General features: G+C 65.8%; 2 protein-coding genes across 3 annotated transcripts; one reads left to right on the forward strand and one right to left on the reverse strand.

The window, feature by feature from the left end:
• The first annotated feature begins 1,036 nt into the window (after positions 1–1,036).
• On the forward strand, positions 1,037–2,617 carry C10H3orf22 (chromosome 10 C3orf22 homolog). Its single transcript, XM_068981648.1, has 3 exons — positions 1,037–1,122; positions 1,560–1,691; positions 2,434–2,617. Exons 1-3 carry the CDS (start codon positions 1,037–1,039, stop codon positions 2,615–2,617), a joined length of 402 nt encoding a protein of 133 aa, XP_068837749.1.
• An 819-nt stretch (positions 2,618–3,436) lies between these two features.
• On the reverse strand, positions 3,437–10,514 carry CHST13 (carbohydrate sulfotransferase 13). Of its 2 annotated transcripts, XM_068982221.1 has the most exons (3): positions 10,418–10,514; positions 5,579–5,661; positions 3,437–4,871 (listed from the first exon to the last, which is right to left on the reverse strand). In XM_068982221.1, the coding sequence occupies exons 1-3, from the start codon at positions 10,512–10,514 to the stop codon at positions 4,029–4,031; spliced, it is 1,023 nt and encodes a 340-aa protein (XP_068838322.1). In that variant the 3' UTR covers positions 3,437–4,028. The 2 variants fall into 2 exon arrangements, 1 of the variants encoding a protein (XP_068838322.1); XR_011145475.1 differs by lacking the exons at positions 3,437–4,871; positions 10,418–10,514 and adding an exon at positions 9,137–10,056 and having other exon boundaries at positions 4,951–5,661.
• Positions 10,515–13,624: the final 3,110 nt, after the last annotated feature.

A 13,624-nucleotide genomic window follows, 5' to 3' on the forward strand; every position in this document is an offset into this window, starting at 1 on the left:
AGGTGGCCCCGGGCGGGCCGCACGGGGTGGATGCTGCTGCGGGGCAGCACCTGGCACCTGCAGGGCCAGTCAGCCGAGGGCCCCTCTGACTGTGGGGGCCACTCAGAGCTGCTAATGGTGTAGAGCTGCACACACGCACACACACACGTACACACACATTGTAGGGGCGGCTCACAGATGGGCATGGTGTAGAGCTGTACACACGTGTCCACACACACACATGCACACACGTGCACACATGTGCACACAGATTATGGGGGGCGACAGAGCTACTAATGGTGTAGAGCTGCACACGCACATACATGTACACACACGTGCACACACATTGTATGGGTGGCTCAGACGGGCATGGTGTAGAGCTGTACACGTGCATGCACACACGTGCACACACACGTGCACACAGATTATGGGGGGCGACAGAGCTGCTAATGTTGTAGAGCTGCACACACGCACACACACATGTACACACACGTGTACACACACATTTTAGGGGCGGCTCACAGACGGGCATTGTGTAGAGCTGTACACACGCACATGCACACACACGTGCACACACACGTGCACACAGATTATGGGGGGCGACAGAGCTGCTAATGTAGAGCTGCACACACGCACACACATGTACACACACGTGTACACACACATTTTAGGGGCGGCTCACAGACGGGCATTGTGTAGAGCTGTACACACGCGCATGCACACACACGTGCACACAGATTATGGGGGCGACTCAGAGCTGCTAATGTTGTAGAGCTGAACACACGCACACACGTACACACACATGTACACATACATTGTAGGGGCGGCTCAGACGGGCATGGTGTAGAGCTGCACACACACACGTGCTCACACACACTGACACACCAGAGGAGGCCTTGTGGAGCAGCGTGCTGAACACTGGGGGGCTCACAGCCCTCCTGGGCGCCCTATCTCGTGCACTATCGGGGAAGCCTTGCTGTTCGAGTCCTGACTGGCTCCTCCGGCCTCTCTTCCAGCTCTGGCTGAAGGGCGTGCCCCAGTGTAGCCCCGTTCTGTGATGGACCAGAAGGCCCCCAAGAAGTCCCGCCAGGGAAAGGAGAGTAAGGCCAGGATGCAGAAGTTTGCCAGGAAGTTTCCATACAGGTGGCAGACCCCGAGCCCGAGCCTGGAGGGGCCCCCCTTCCGCAGGCCCCCAGCCCAGGAGCACCCTCTGGGAAACATGGTGGGAGCAGGTGGGGGTCTCTGTCTCCTGAGCTGCTCTGTGCTCCCCGACGGCAGGCTCCACACTAACCCTTCGCCCCTGAGCTGGGCCCCTCAGAGCCTCGGCTGGCTGCTTCCTGTCGCCTGTTCAGCACACCTGCTCCTGTGGGGGTGTGATGGGGTCCGGGTGTGGGGGCGGGGCAGGAGCCCACAGAGCCTGCAGGCTGGGCGGCCTGGGGCCTCTGCCAGGTGGCCTGTTTTTCTGGGTTGAGGGGCCTGGGAGGGCTGAGCCCAACCTTGGGGGCCACGGCCTCCTCACGGCTTCCCGTGGCAGGGGCACCTGCCCTCAGCCCACAGCCCCGGTCCGTCACTGCCCACAGGTTCTCCTGGCTGATGGAGACCAGCTCAGAGCCCCCGCAGCCCTGGGCGCTCACGAATATGAGCAGCTTGCTGCGGGAGCAGCTGCCCCCGCAGAAGACGCTGCTGCCCACGAGGTCCATGCCCGTCCGAGGGTGAGTCTCAGCCCCAGGCCCCCACGCGGACACAGCACGTCCGGGCCGAGGACGGCGAGCCCTGGGGAGACTCCCACTCACTCCCCCACACCCTGCACATGGGAGGACACACCCAGACCTCACACACAAATGCAAAGGTGCACAGACTTGCCCTGACCCAGACTGTCTTTCTGAAGGGCCCCACCCGGCCCACCACCCGGCCCACCACCTGCACCGACGTGAGTGGGCATGGGGCCTCGGGGCTGAGGCTGTGTCTTTACTGTGCTCCCGGGCCTCTGAACCTCTGCTCCCCTGGGCTGACGGGCTGAGCTGCAGCTTCTCCCATGGAAGGGTCCGTCATGTTGGACCCTCAGAGCCTTCAGGCTGTGTGGCCAGGTCCTTGTGCCGGGGGCAGGGGGTGGGGGCTGAGGCCTGCCCGCAGATCACCCAGAAGCTAAAGGCCGAGTTTATTTGAGGATAACGGAGCCCCTGAGATGGGGGAGCTGGAGGGGGAGGGTGGTCTCAGGGGGAGGTGGCCTCCGTGCTGGTGGCACCTGCTGTGGCTTGCCCCCAGGCTGGCAGGCCTGTGTCTGGGCTGGGCAGAGGACGGGGAGGTGTCCGCTGCTGGACGTCCGGGCAGGGGGCAGCCAGGGGAGTGTCTGCCCCGGGAGCGGAGCTGTGGCTGCAGTCCTGGCCCGCTCCTCTGGCCTGGGGCCGGGCTGGCTCTGTGGGGTCAGCGTGGGGCTCTGTGTGGCTTCTCCAGGCTGGGGGCCCCGGATTTCCTGCCTCTGTCCTGCCTCCAGCCGCCGCCATCGCTGCCAAGAAACCTCCGGGAGCTGGCGCTGCTGACCCGCCGCTTCCCCAGGCCCGCAGCACTCCCGCCCGCCCCCTGGAGCCCCGCTCTGCACCGCCAGTCTCTGGGCCACTCGGCCCCCGGGCGCTCGTGACGGTGGCCACCGGGAGCTCCCTCCGGGCAGAGGTGACCTATGGGGAAGCGAGGAGCCCTGGAGAGGTCGCCCGCGGACACACGCTGCAGGGTCATAGCCCCGGACGGTCGTCTGCACGCTGACCCCACGCCCTCATCCATAAGGTGCGGTGATGGTCAGCTCTACAGTGTGAGCGTCATTTCCTTGCGTTGACCCCCAAATACGCTCAGGCATCTGGGATACCCGGGTGGCGATACTCTGGAGTCCAGCTTCAGGGGAGCGCGCGTGAAGGGGGACCACCTAGTCTCATTAGGGGCGCCTTTTTGCCACGGCTGCGCCTGGAGGAGGAGCAGGAAGGGGCAGTCTTTCCACCCCGACTGAGACAGTCTAGGAAGGGTGCTCAGGCAGGGCTTAAAGCTCAGCAGAGTCTAAAATGCTGGTGCCACCTGGGTGCATTAGGAAGTGGTGTGTGTGCGCGTGCGTACGTAGGGGTGCACGCCTGTGTGCTGCACGTGTACACGCCTGTCACAACTTGGGTAGAAAAGCACACACACCAGGGTGGCGGCAGCCCCAGGCGCAAGGCTTGGCTGAGCTGGTGTGGCTTTAGCGCTTGGCCCAGGCAGAGTGAAAGGACAGGTTTTCCCCAGTATCACTGCCCTCCTCAAGCCAGCACGTGGCAACCCCCCAGGGTGTCTGCGCTCCTTACTCCGGTCCCCACACAGCCTCTGACACCTGCGCCCTGCTGGGAAGGTGATCCAGGCTCAAGACCAGACCACCTCAGACCCCAGAACAAATGGCAAAAGGAGACACAAACCCATATTTCACAAAGTAACAAAACGCATCTATTCCAAGCGCATGAGCTCCCTGCTCACCACGGTCCGGTCTAGTCTGCCCCTATGTTGCCTACTGGGCTCTGCTGACGGTGGACCACCGAGCTCCTGGCTGGACTGAGGCCAAGAAGGAGCCAGAACAGGCCCCCCCCGCCCCCCCCCGGGTGCACCACGTGGTGGGGTCCTCAGGGTGCCCAGGTGGCCGGTCACCGCCCACTGAGGCCGAGACAAGGCCTGTCCGGCCCTGGGTCTGGGCGTGGGGCGGGCGGGGGTGGGCGTCGCTCCTTGGCGGGGCCGCAGTGACCAGGGCAGGTGAGATGGGGAGGGCCCCGGGGCTCGGAGGCCAGCGCAGAGCCAGCATCCTAGGCTTGTGCTGTGGTTAGGCTCAGGACAGACGGCGAAACACAGACGCTCGCAAGCTAGAAGCCTACTATTCCGTCCTCCGGGGTCCTGGGGACGCACCCGCCAGCCGGGGTGCTTCGACGAGGCCGGCATCAGGCTCCCAGGGGTCCAGCCCCTGGAGGTGAGGCAGGCTCCGCCAGGACGCGGTCCGCCCGGCGGGGCGAGCACAGGGCCGTCTCGGCGTGCACCCCGACCGCCGGCTAGCGCAGCCGCAGGTAGGAGGGGACGGAGTAGTTGAAGAGGAGGAAGTCCATTTTGTAGAGGCCGAAGAGGCGCCGCTGGTAGAAGGGGCTGATGTCGCGGAAGAGGCGCTCGGCCCGGTCGCGCGCGGCGGCCCGGGCCCCCGGGGGCGGCTCCGGGAAGCGCAGGCCGGGCGCGCCCGCGAGGCCCAGCACGAAGGCCGCGTCCTCGGCCAGCGTCTCGAACTTGCCCACCACGTCGTAGCGCAGGCTGCACGGGTGGCAGAGCGCGTGGGCGCGCTCCCAGTGCTCGTTCAGGGGCCCGTCGCGGCGCGTGCGCGGGTCCAGCAGGTAGGCCAGGAACTCGGCGAAGCGCACGTCGTGGCCGCGGGCCAGCGCGTCTGGGCTCGGGCGCGGTCGCAGGCGCCGCACGATGTCGGTGCCGAAGCGGCGCTGGAAGGCGGCGCCCCAGGGCCGCTGCAGCTTGTTGCGGTAGGCCGAGGCCAGGCGCTCGAAGGGCTCGCGCACGAAGAGGAAGGCCAGGTAGGTGCGCAGACGCCGGTTGACCTCGGCCGGGCTGAAGTCAGCCAGCGAGGGCAGGCGGCCGGGCGCGTGCGCGTCGGGCGCGGGGATGGCGCGCGGGTCACCGGGGCCACGGCCGCTCAGCGCCAGCAGCACGCGCTTCCAGTTGGTGCAGGCCACCTTGGGCACGTAGCAGTAGAGCAGGCCGCGCGCGTCGTCCACCAGCACGTGCCGCAGGTCCTCGGGCCGCAGCAGACGCTGCCGCCGGGTGTGGCGGCCGCAGGCGCGGCGCAGCAGCTCTCGCCGCTGCCGGTGCACCTCGGCCAAGGCGGAGCGCGGGCCCTGCGGGGGCCAGGGCCACGGAGGGAGCCCGGGTGAGGGGCCGTGAGCCCACCCCGGCCGAGGGGCGGGGAGGATGCGGCTGATCGCGCGCAGGTCCGCACTGCCGCCCCCCACGCCCACCGCTCCGCCTCGCCCCAGGGAGGGGTCTCCGCCTCGCCCCAGGGAGGGGTCTCCGCCTCGCCCCAGGGAGGGGTCTCCGCCTACACCAGGCCCCTCCCATCAGCACCACAAGGGCAGAGGTCCAGGGGAGGCTCCTGCCGCTGATGGAGCAGGGCCCGAGCCGGCAGGTGCTCAGTAGTGCTGAGGGCGCCTTCAGGGGCGTGTGTGAGCTAGGTCTGTGGGCTCAGTTGGCGCACACTGGGAACAGCATATGGCCCCTCAGGCCTGGTGGTGGTGGGGCGGCATGCCTGGCCCGTCTCCCTGTCCCAGCGGCACTGAGCCTGGGGCTTCCCTTTGTGTCCTTCCTGCTGTGGGTGGCACACAGCCCACTGCTCATTATGTCCCCCACGCGGAACACTGCAGCAGAGCCCGGCACAGTCCACACCTGGACGCCCCCAAGTCTCTCCTCCTGCCCCCAGCGTTTGCCCCGTCACAGCCCGGCCTTCGCTCCCCGGCCAGAGCCGGAGGCGGCCGCAGCCCCCGGACAGCAGGTCCACGCGGGCTCCAGCCGCTGTGGCTGGAGGCAGCATGGGGAGGGGTCCGCCTACCTGGTCCAGGTCGTAGAGCGTCTGCAAGGGGCTCCTCCTCTTCCCACCAAACCAGCTAGTGCCCACGGCGTTGCTCTGGAACCCTGGGGGCAAGGGAGAGGCGTTCGCCGTGGCACCAGGCTGGCCGTGGCCCTAGGGGCTTGGCCGACTCGCCTGGGCACACTGCATCCACCGCTGGGCCTCAGTGCCCCCACGTCCCGCCTGCCTCGGGGGTTGCTGACAGAGCAGGTCCCTGTCACCAGGGCAGGGAGCTTGCCCTCCAGAGCTGCAGGGGGCTTGGGCGGGAGCAAACAATGGGAAAAGGGGAAACCGCCACCCTCTAGGAAGGCCCTGACCACCCAGCGCCACTTGCCTCCACCTCACAGCCCGCCTCTGCCAGCCACGTCCATGCAGCCTGAGGGTGAGGGCCCAGTGGGGAGGCTGGGCCAGCCTCTCCCCGCCCTGGGGGGCAGGCAGCAGCAGGGGTCGGCAGCAGCTGGGGCTGGCGACAGCGGGGGTCGCACCGCCGAGCTGCCGGCTCTCCGGTGGCAGCGCAGGTGACCAGGTCCAGTGGCCGCTGGGGACGCCTGCCAGGGCTTCTCCCCCTCCTGCCGGGGTGTGTCCCGCCTCCCAGTCCATTCAGGGTTCACTGGCAGCGTCCAGGTGTGGGGACGCTCTCTATCTCAGCGCTGTATCCCTCTGTCTTCCCCAAACTGCCACAGCCTCATATTTGTCTTAGATATGATTCTACTTACCAATAAGATATAACAGGTTTTAATGCCTTTAAAAATATCACCCAAATTGTCAAGTCTTTGGTTAGACTGATCAAGAAAAAAAGAATGAAGAGTCAAATTACAAAAAAATGGAAATGAAAGAGGCGATGTTAGTACTGGACCTTATAGAAAGAGGGCTTCCCCGGCGGCTCAGACGGTAAAGAATCTGCAGTTGAGGAGATCCAGGTTTGATGGTTGGATCGGGAAGGTCCCCTGGACAGTGAATGGCAGCCCGCTCCAGTATTCTTGCCTGGAGAATCCCATGGACAGAGGAGCTTGGAGGGCTACATCCATGGGGTCACAAAGTCGGACACAACTGAGCGCCTAACAGTTTGACTTTCATAAAAACAACATAGCTAAGAGCACTTTATGTGACTGAGGTGCGTACATTTAAGTGCGTTCAATGGCTGTTAAGAATGTATTGAATTCATAAGAATATGGAATATTCACAAGAATATCTTTAATAATTCAGAATCATGTTAGGAAATAATAAATTCATAAGAAAAAGGAAGCTTTCAATGATCCTTGGCTTTCAACAAAATGAGGAGTCTTAAAATGCTGCCAGGATTCAAGCGTTTTCCTGAAGACAAGTCTTTGGCAAACAAGCAAACTTGAACAGTTTGGTGAACTGCTGTGTTGGCAGACTGACCACAGGCAGTGGTTCCCAAACTTGAGCGTGCACGGGGCCTGCTGAAATGCGGGTGGCCTGGCCCACGTCCAGAGGTTCTGGCCCCCTGGGTGGGGCCCGTGGTCTGCATGCTGACAGTCCAGGCTGCTGAGGCCTGGGAGCCCCCTGAGCACCGCTGAGCACTGCCTGGGGGACTTGGTTAAAGGAAGAAGTCAGTGAGAGGCAGACCAGCCTTGCCGGGCCTGCAGACCCCTCCCGTGTGCCCCTCTGGCAGCCCAAGGGCCCCTGCCCACTCCAGTGTCCCCAGAATAAGGGCCGGGCTCGGCTGTGACCAAGGCTTTTGGAGGGGTGAGGCCCACAGGGCCTGCCTGTGTCCTCGGGATCATCAGTGACCCGCAAGACAAGCCACCCTCCTCTGGCCGCCCGCTGGCAGGGAGGCGCCAGGACCTGCTGGCCCCACGCTAGCCGGGCGCCTCCCACAGCCCTGGGAGGAGGGCTCTGCCTCACCTCTTTCCGGTGAGGTTAGAGGCCCTGAGTGGGGACGGGGCAAGGCTGGTGCCCCCCGGGGGGGCAGGCAGAGCAACAAACCAGGCCGCCTCTACCCGAGGCCTACGGCTCAGAAGCACCCAGCCTATTGGAAGCAGCAGCTCTTGGGTGGAGCCTCTCCTTTCCCACCCAGACCGAAGCCCGAGGGAAAGCGGGTCCCACACCAGCCCCCAAGAGCCGGGGCAGTGATTATGGGGCTGGGCCGCCCCCGCCCGGCTCCACCCCGTCAGCGCAGGAGCAGAACCCTGATCCGGTGGGCGGGCAGGCCGGCGTGGAGGAGGATGAAAGGTCCTTGGGTCCAGCCCCCCCAACCCCCCCCCCCCAGCGGGAGGCCGGGGCTCTGAGGGTAGGGCGGTCCCCAAAGGGCCCCATGGGGCTTCCTGCAGCCTCCTGCCCCCTCGCCCCAGTCCCCCACCTGTGTCCTCAGCCCCCGAGTCCCTCCCCGAGCCTCCAGGTCCTAGGCCTCCCAGCAGAGGGCCAGGGAGCAGACTGGGCCAGCCCAGGGCAGCCACTTGGGCAAAACCACAAGCGGGTTCTGCTTTGACAAAGGAAACAAAAATAGCAGGAGGTTAGAGAGAGAGGGAGAGAGAGAAGGCGGGGAGGAGGGAGGGACTGAGTGGTGTCAGAGACAGAGCTTCCCCGGAGGGCAGGGATGGAGGCTGGGAGAAGGGGAAACAGACACGCCGGGAAAGCAGTCTGGAGTAGCTCAGAGCAAACCAGCTGGGTGTGAAGGGCTGGCAGGCCGAGGGAGGAGCTGCCTGCAATCTGGGGGTGCCCAGTGGGCCAGCCCCAGCCTCCCAGGCCCGCTGCACGTGGGCTGGCATGTCCTGGTCAGCACCGGAGTGGCCGGGAGACTGGGGAGCAGGCAGGAACGCACGGCGCCCCTGCTCTGCTCACTGACACCGCGCCCCCAGGGGTCGGAACTACTGCTCTCCCATTTGACAGATGGGAAAACTGAGGCTCAAAGAGGCAAAGAAACATGTTGAGGCCTCCCAGCAAGCAAGGGGCCAGAAGCGGCTTGGCGCCAGGCCCCGGTGAGAGCATGTCCTTGGCTGCCGAGGCCTCCTGGAGCCACTGTGCCCGCACACCACCCTGCCCGCCCTCACAGCACCACGGGCTGGGGGCAGCATGCCCCATGGGCAGCCAAAAGCAAGCCCACCCTAAGGACAGGCCCGGCGCAGCCGCACTGGGCTCCTCGGGGCTGGCCCTGCGGGACGCTGTGCTGGGCGACCCCCAGCCCGGGGAGCAGAGGTTACCACACAGTTTTCTGGTTAATAAGTTCCAGCCAGGCCAGTGTCGCAAGAGCAGGCCATCCGAGCAGCACGGCCCGGCCGGGTCAGCCCCCCGCCCCGCTGACCTGCAGGCCCTCCAGGGGTCAAGCCCTTCAGAAGGAAAAATCGATCCTGCCTTTTTCTCTTGGAAGAGTCGTGACCTCTCCACCCTGAGCTCCGCAGCCCCCAGCAAGGAGCCCTGATTGGGTGGATCGCTCCGCGCGGGCGGTCAGACTTCACTCCCGCCTCGGGCACCAGGAGCTGGCAGAGCCCAGGCCACGGCCTCCTGCTGGCCGCCAGTGAGTCCCGCTCCCTCCAGGCCTGCCCGGGCCCCCCGCCCCTCGCTCAGCACCAGCCTCACCGCCGTCCTGCCGCTCTGTGAGCACCGGTGCCCTCTGCCTGGACGGCTTCTCCAGAAACCTCTCCTCTTCCGGGCTAAGACTTCTTGTTCGGATCTCAGCTCAAACGTCCCTCCAGAAAGGGGGCCTCTCCAGTGGCCAGACTGCTGTTAGTTTATCCACGGCACTCGTTGCTACTGAGACCATTTGATTCATGTGGCAGGTGTCTGTGTGCCCCAGGGGGGGTCGGCTCAGCGAGGAGGGACCGCCCTGTTTTCCTGTAACCCCGGGACCTCGCCTGGCATCCGGGTTACTGTTCAGTCGCTCAGTCGTGTCCGACCCTTTGCGACCCCATGGACTGCAGCACACCAGGCTTCCCTGTCCTTCACCATCTCCCAGAGTTTGCTCAAACTTCTGTCCATTGAGTCAATGATGCCGTCCAACCGTCTCATCCTCTGTCGTCCCCTTCTCCTCCCACCTTCCATCTTTCCTAGCATCAGGGTCTTCTCCAGTGAGTTGGTAGTATTAAAGACTGATAGCCCTTCTGGGCCATGTGGAGAGCACCCCAATTCCGAGCCTGCCACACAAGGCCACTCATGAGTGGACCTCAACCTGCCTTCCTTCCTGGCCTCCACCGCTCCTCACATGCACACACACACGTGCACACGTGCAGTCATGCACACACACTGTCACACACACTCACACCTGGAAAAGGCAAGGTCAGGACAGGCCTCTCTCTGCCTGGGCACCTCCAGACCTCCGGGGCCTCTGCAGCCCGCAGGTCAGCGGCCCACGGCCCCTCGGCCTCCGGAGTGAGTCAAATCGCAGCACATGCTGGAGCAGGCACTCCGCACGGCTGGCACAACGGGCTGCCTGTTTCCCACACCCGACCCTGAGGAGGGTGCTCCGGACCGAGTCCTTCCTGGTGCAAAGTGCGGTGCCAAGAGGGACCCACCTGGACCGGAGCGTCCCACCCGCGGCTGTGGACACTGGGGAGGGGGGAGCTTCCAGGCGCGAAGTGGGGCCAGGCCAAGGAGGCAAAAGACCCGGGTGGCCTAATGCCCTCCTCGGCCCACCGCTCACCTGGTCCCTGGACAGAGGCTGGGAGCTCCGGACCGTCCCCCTCCCGGCCTTGGGAGACCGCATCGCGAGCCCTTGCGAGGACCCGGGACGCGGGTGCAGCTTTGAGTCTTTCTGAGCGCCCCCTCCCCGCGCCTCCCCCGTGCCCTAGCCCGAGAGGAGACCAAAGGTGCCCCCACCCGGTCGCGTACCGCCTCCCCCCGCCCGCCGCGGCAGGCACTCACCCGGGCGCAGGGCGCGGGGCGCGGCGCCCAGGAGCAGGAGCGCGGCGCCCAGACACGCGGCCGCCAGCGCTCGCCGCCGCCAGCAGCGACTCGCCATGCTTGCCCGGAGCGCGCCGCGCTCGGCCGGGCCCAACGGGGCCCGCGCTGGAGTGGGACCCGGGGCGCGACCTCCGTCCCGCCCCTGGACCCGCCCACGGGCTCTTGCTCAGACCGAAGCCGAAACCCAGGGCCGCCCAGGATCCGCGCACCAGGGCCGCGCTTGGATCCGGACCCGGGACCCTCCCGGCGGCGTGTACACCACTCCACCCCCGAAGCGCGGGGATGCAAGGGCTTTGCTGTCTGGAGGCGGGCCGGGGCGGGGGTGGGGGGTGGACTAGTCCAGTCTGCCCGGCCCCTACTCCGTCCAGCGGGGCAGTGAGCAGCCGCCCAGGGCGCGAAGGGTGGAGACCGGTGGAGAAGCCCTGTCGCCGTCGCGGTTTCGCCCGCTTCCGCCCGCTCGCCCGGGCGCCTTCCTCCGCTGACACCGAGCAGCCTCATCACAGTGGGTCGGGGCATCCGGTGCCCCCTTTGCTCTTTTGCTGCGTGAAGCCGCCAGTACGAGACCCTCGCTGACGCCCCCAGCCCCAGGATCAGGCCAAGAGGGCCTCTCCCTCACTGGAGCCCACCCTTCAGCCTTGCTCTCCACCGGGGTCTCCAGGTTCTGGCTTGCAGGAGGCAGCCAGACCGGGGGTGAGGCTGAGACGGGGGTCTCCTTCCGCCTCTGGACATCAGGACTCCTGTTCTCTTCCTCCTCCCCACAACTGCTGCAGACCCCAAGGGAGCACTCAGCTCGCTGAAGACTCTTGAGTGCAGGCTGGTGAGAGTGAATCCCGCCTTGAAAATGCACTTGTTGCAGCACCCCAGGGGGCTGGGAGACACTCCAGACCCCAGGCTCCAGCTGCCCACTGCGTGGGCAGATCTGGGTGTGTGTGCGTGAACCAACCCTGAGCAGCGTGAGTGTGTGGGAAAGGGATGCGTCTCAACTGCTTCCAGCCCTGCCGGCTTCTACTTACCTGCTGTGTGCGGTCAGGAGAGCTGCCTAACCCTCTGCGCCCAGCTCCCTCGCGCAGTGGGATCGCACTAGGGCACACTTCACCGTGCGGTGGGAACCGAACGAGACCCAGCAGACGTTCGGCATGGCGCCTGGCACTCAGCCAGTGCCGGCTGCGTACTCGACCCTGGTGCTTAATACGTTATTACTGTTAGTGTCTGGCAGGTGGCTCTGGCTTCTGTTAGGGTGGGGACATAAAAATTCCTTCCCATTACGTGCAAATCTATTTAAAGGACAATATTAAGTAAATAACGGTTCTGCTGCCTTAAAGACAGGGCTCCAAATTCTATCCTGGGTCTCAAAGAGCAGAGGGCAAGAAACAGCCCAGGACAAACCAGGAGCGCCGTGTTGTGACTTTCCCGAGGCCTGGGACAGAGGGCCTTGGGGAGCGTCCAGCTCACCTCAGAATAACCTGAAGGCAGGGCTGCTGCTGCCCTGGGCCTGGGACCCAGATTCCGGGTCATCCACTTGCCCAGCTGGTTCCGAACCTCCGCTACCATCTGCGTGAGGACCTGGGTTCTCTGCAGTCCCAGCCGCAGGCACCCTTAGGCAGGCGTCCTGGTCCCTGTGCTGCCACCTGGTGGCCACGTCTAGAACAACATCTCTGCCCGCCCAGTCCAGGAACGTCCAGGAGGCCCCCAGGGCCGCACTGGGTCTTGGGGTCGAAGGGCCCACATGCCCAGGGCTGGGGTGGGCACGGGAGAAGGAGCGAGCGGGCACGACCATTGCAGCTAGTCAGTGGCTGTGAAGACGACAGGGGCGCATAGGGAGGCGCCAGGTGCCGAGATGAGTCCCGCAGTAGACAGCCATCGGGAAGACCCCGAAGGGAGAGGCCGGAGAGGCAGACAGGGCGTCCCTGCTCCCACCCTGTCGTGGCCACGCTGGGGCTCCCGGTGGACCACGGGGGGCAGGGAGGGGGTGGGGCCCGGAGGGAGGCTATGCACGGTCAGGAGCCGGGTGGCCTCGGGGTGCAGGCTCTGTATTGAAAGTGGACGGATCAGCGGTCGGGGTGCGCAGAGAAGGCCCCCGGGCAGGAGAGTGGAGGCGGGGAGGAAGGGACGCAGGGGAGGGGCTGATGGCCCCGGGGCGCGAGCTCTTGCCTGGCAGAGACGGGGGCCCAGCGTGGCCTGGGTGACGGTGCCAGGCGGGCAGGGCTGGGCTCTCGGTGCCGGTCGCGAGGGGCAAGGAATAGAGGCTGGCCCGGACAGGCGTGGGCCTGGGAGAGAATCCAGCGCGGGCACTCGATGCCGAAGAGGACGGACCACATCCAGCGTCAGGGCCAGGGGCTCAGGCCCGGGAGGCATGCTGAGGGCCTGCGGCCTTGCTTGGCGCCTTGTCACTTCCACGTTTTCTACTTGGTCTGTCCGTGGAGCACAGTGCGAAAGCCCCAGAGTCCTCTGGGCCAACGTCGAGGCCGACGGCGGCTCCACTAGACTAGCTGTGGCCGTGGGCAGGCCCCACACCCCGCGGAGCTTGACCTGCACCCCCACACGATGGACACTGAGCCCCACAGGCTGGCCGCGGGGGCAGGGCGTTCAGCTGACGCCAGTGTCCCCGGGTGCAAACAGCAGGAGGCACCAGCCTCCTGCATATGCGCCAGGCGTGGGCGCTCACACGCTGTGTGTGCGTTGGGACGGCGCCCAAGGCCGTGGGCTGGTTGGCAGCCGAGCTGGGTCCACCACACCCAGGGCTGCTGCCCACCCTCTACCTGGGGCCACTGGGGCTCTAGGGCGCATCTTCCCAGCTCTGTGAGTGGCCCTGGGCCCCATCCGGAGCTGGAGGGAGCTAATGGGCACCCCCTCCCCCAGAGGTGGCGACGGGGTCTCCTGAGAGCCGGGGAGGCCTGCACCTCCGTGGGGCACCCCTTCCCCCAGAGGTGGCGACGGGGTCTCCTGAGAGCCGGGGAGGCCTGCACCCCCAAGGGGCACCCCTTCCCCCAGAGGTGGCGACGGGGTCTCCTGAGAGCCGGGGAGGCCTGCACCCCCAAGGGGCACCCCTTCCCCCAGAGGTGGCGACGGGGTCTCCTGAGAGCCGGGGAGGCCTGCACCCCCAAGGGGCAATACTGCCACCGTGTGGGCTCCGGCCAGCGTGTCACTCACCAGGCGGGAAGGAGGGAA

This window comes from Capricornis sumatraensis, chromosome 10 (assembly GCF_032405125.1).
Source record: "Capricornis sumatraensis isolate serow.1 chromosome 10, serow.2, whole genome shotgun sequence".
Classification (NCBI taxonomy): domain Eukaryota; kingdom Metazoa; phylum Chordata; class Mammalia; order Artiodactyla; family Bovidae; genus Capricornis; species Capricornis sumatraensis.

Bases quoted from the DNA above. Each gene is read 5' to 3' on its own strand.
- C10H3orf22 (XM_068981648.1), top strand. From the start codon at position 1,037: ATGGACCAGAAGGCCCCCAAGAAGTCCCGCCAGGGAAAGGAGAGTAAG. The intron at 1,123-1,559 runs GTGGCAGACCCC...CACTGCCCACAG, and splicing joins GCCAGGAAGTTTCCATACAG to GTTCTCCTGGCTGATGGAGA. The intron at 1,692-2,433 runs GTGAGTCTCAGC...TGGCTTCTCCAG, and splicing joins AGGTCCATGCCCGTCCGAGG to GCTGGGGGCCCCGGATTTCC.
- CHST13 (XM_068982221.1), bottom strand. From the start codon at position 10,514: ATGGCGAGTCGCTGCTGGCGGCGGCGAGCGCTGGCGGCCGCGTGTCTG. The intron at 5,662-10,417 runs GTGAGTGCCTGC...CCTTGCCCCCAG, and splicing joins GCCCCGCGCCCTGCGCCCGG to GGTTCCAGAGCAACGCCGTG. The intron at 4,872-5,578 runs GTAGGCGGACCC...TGGCCCCCGCAG, and splicing joins CGCTCTACGACCTGGACCAG to GGCCCGCGCTCCGCCTTGGC.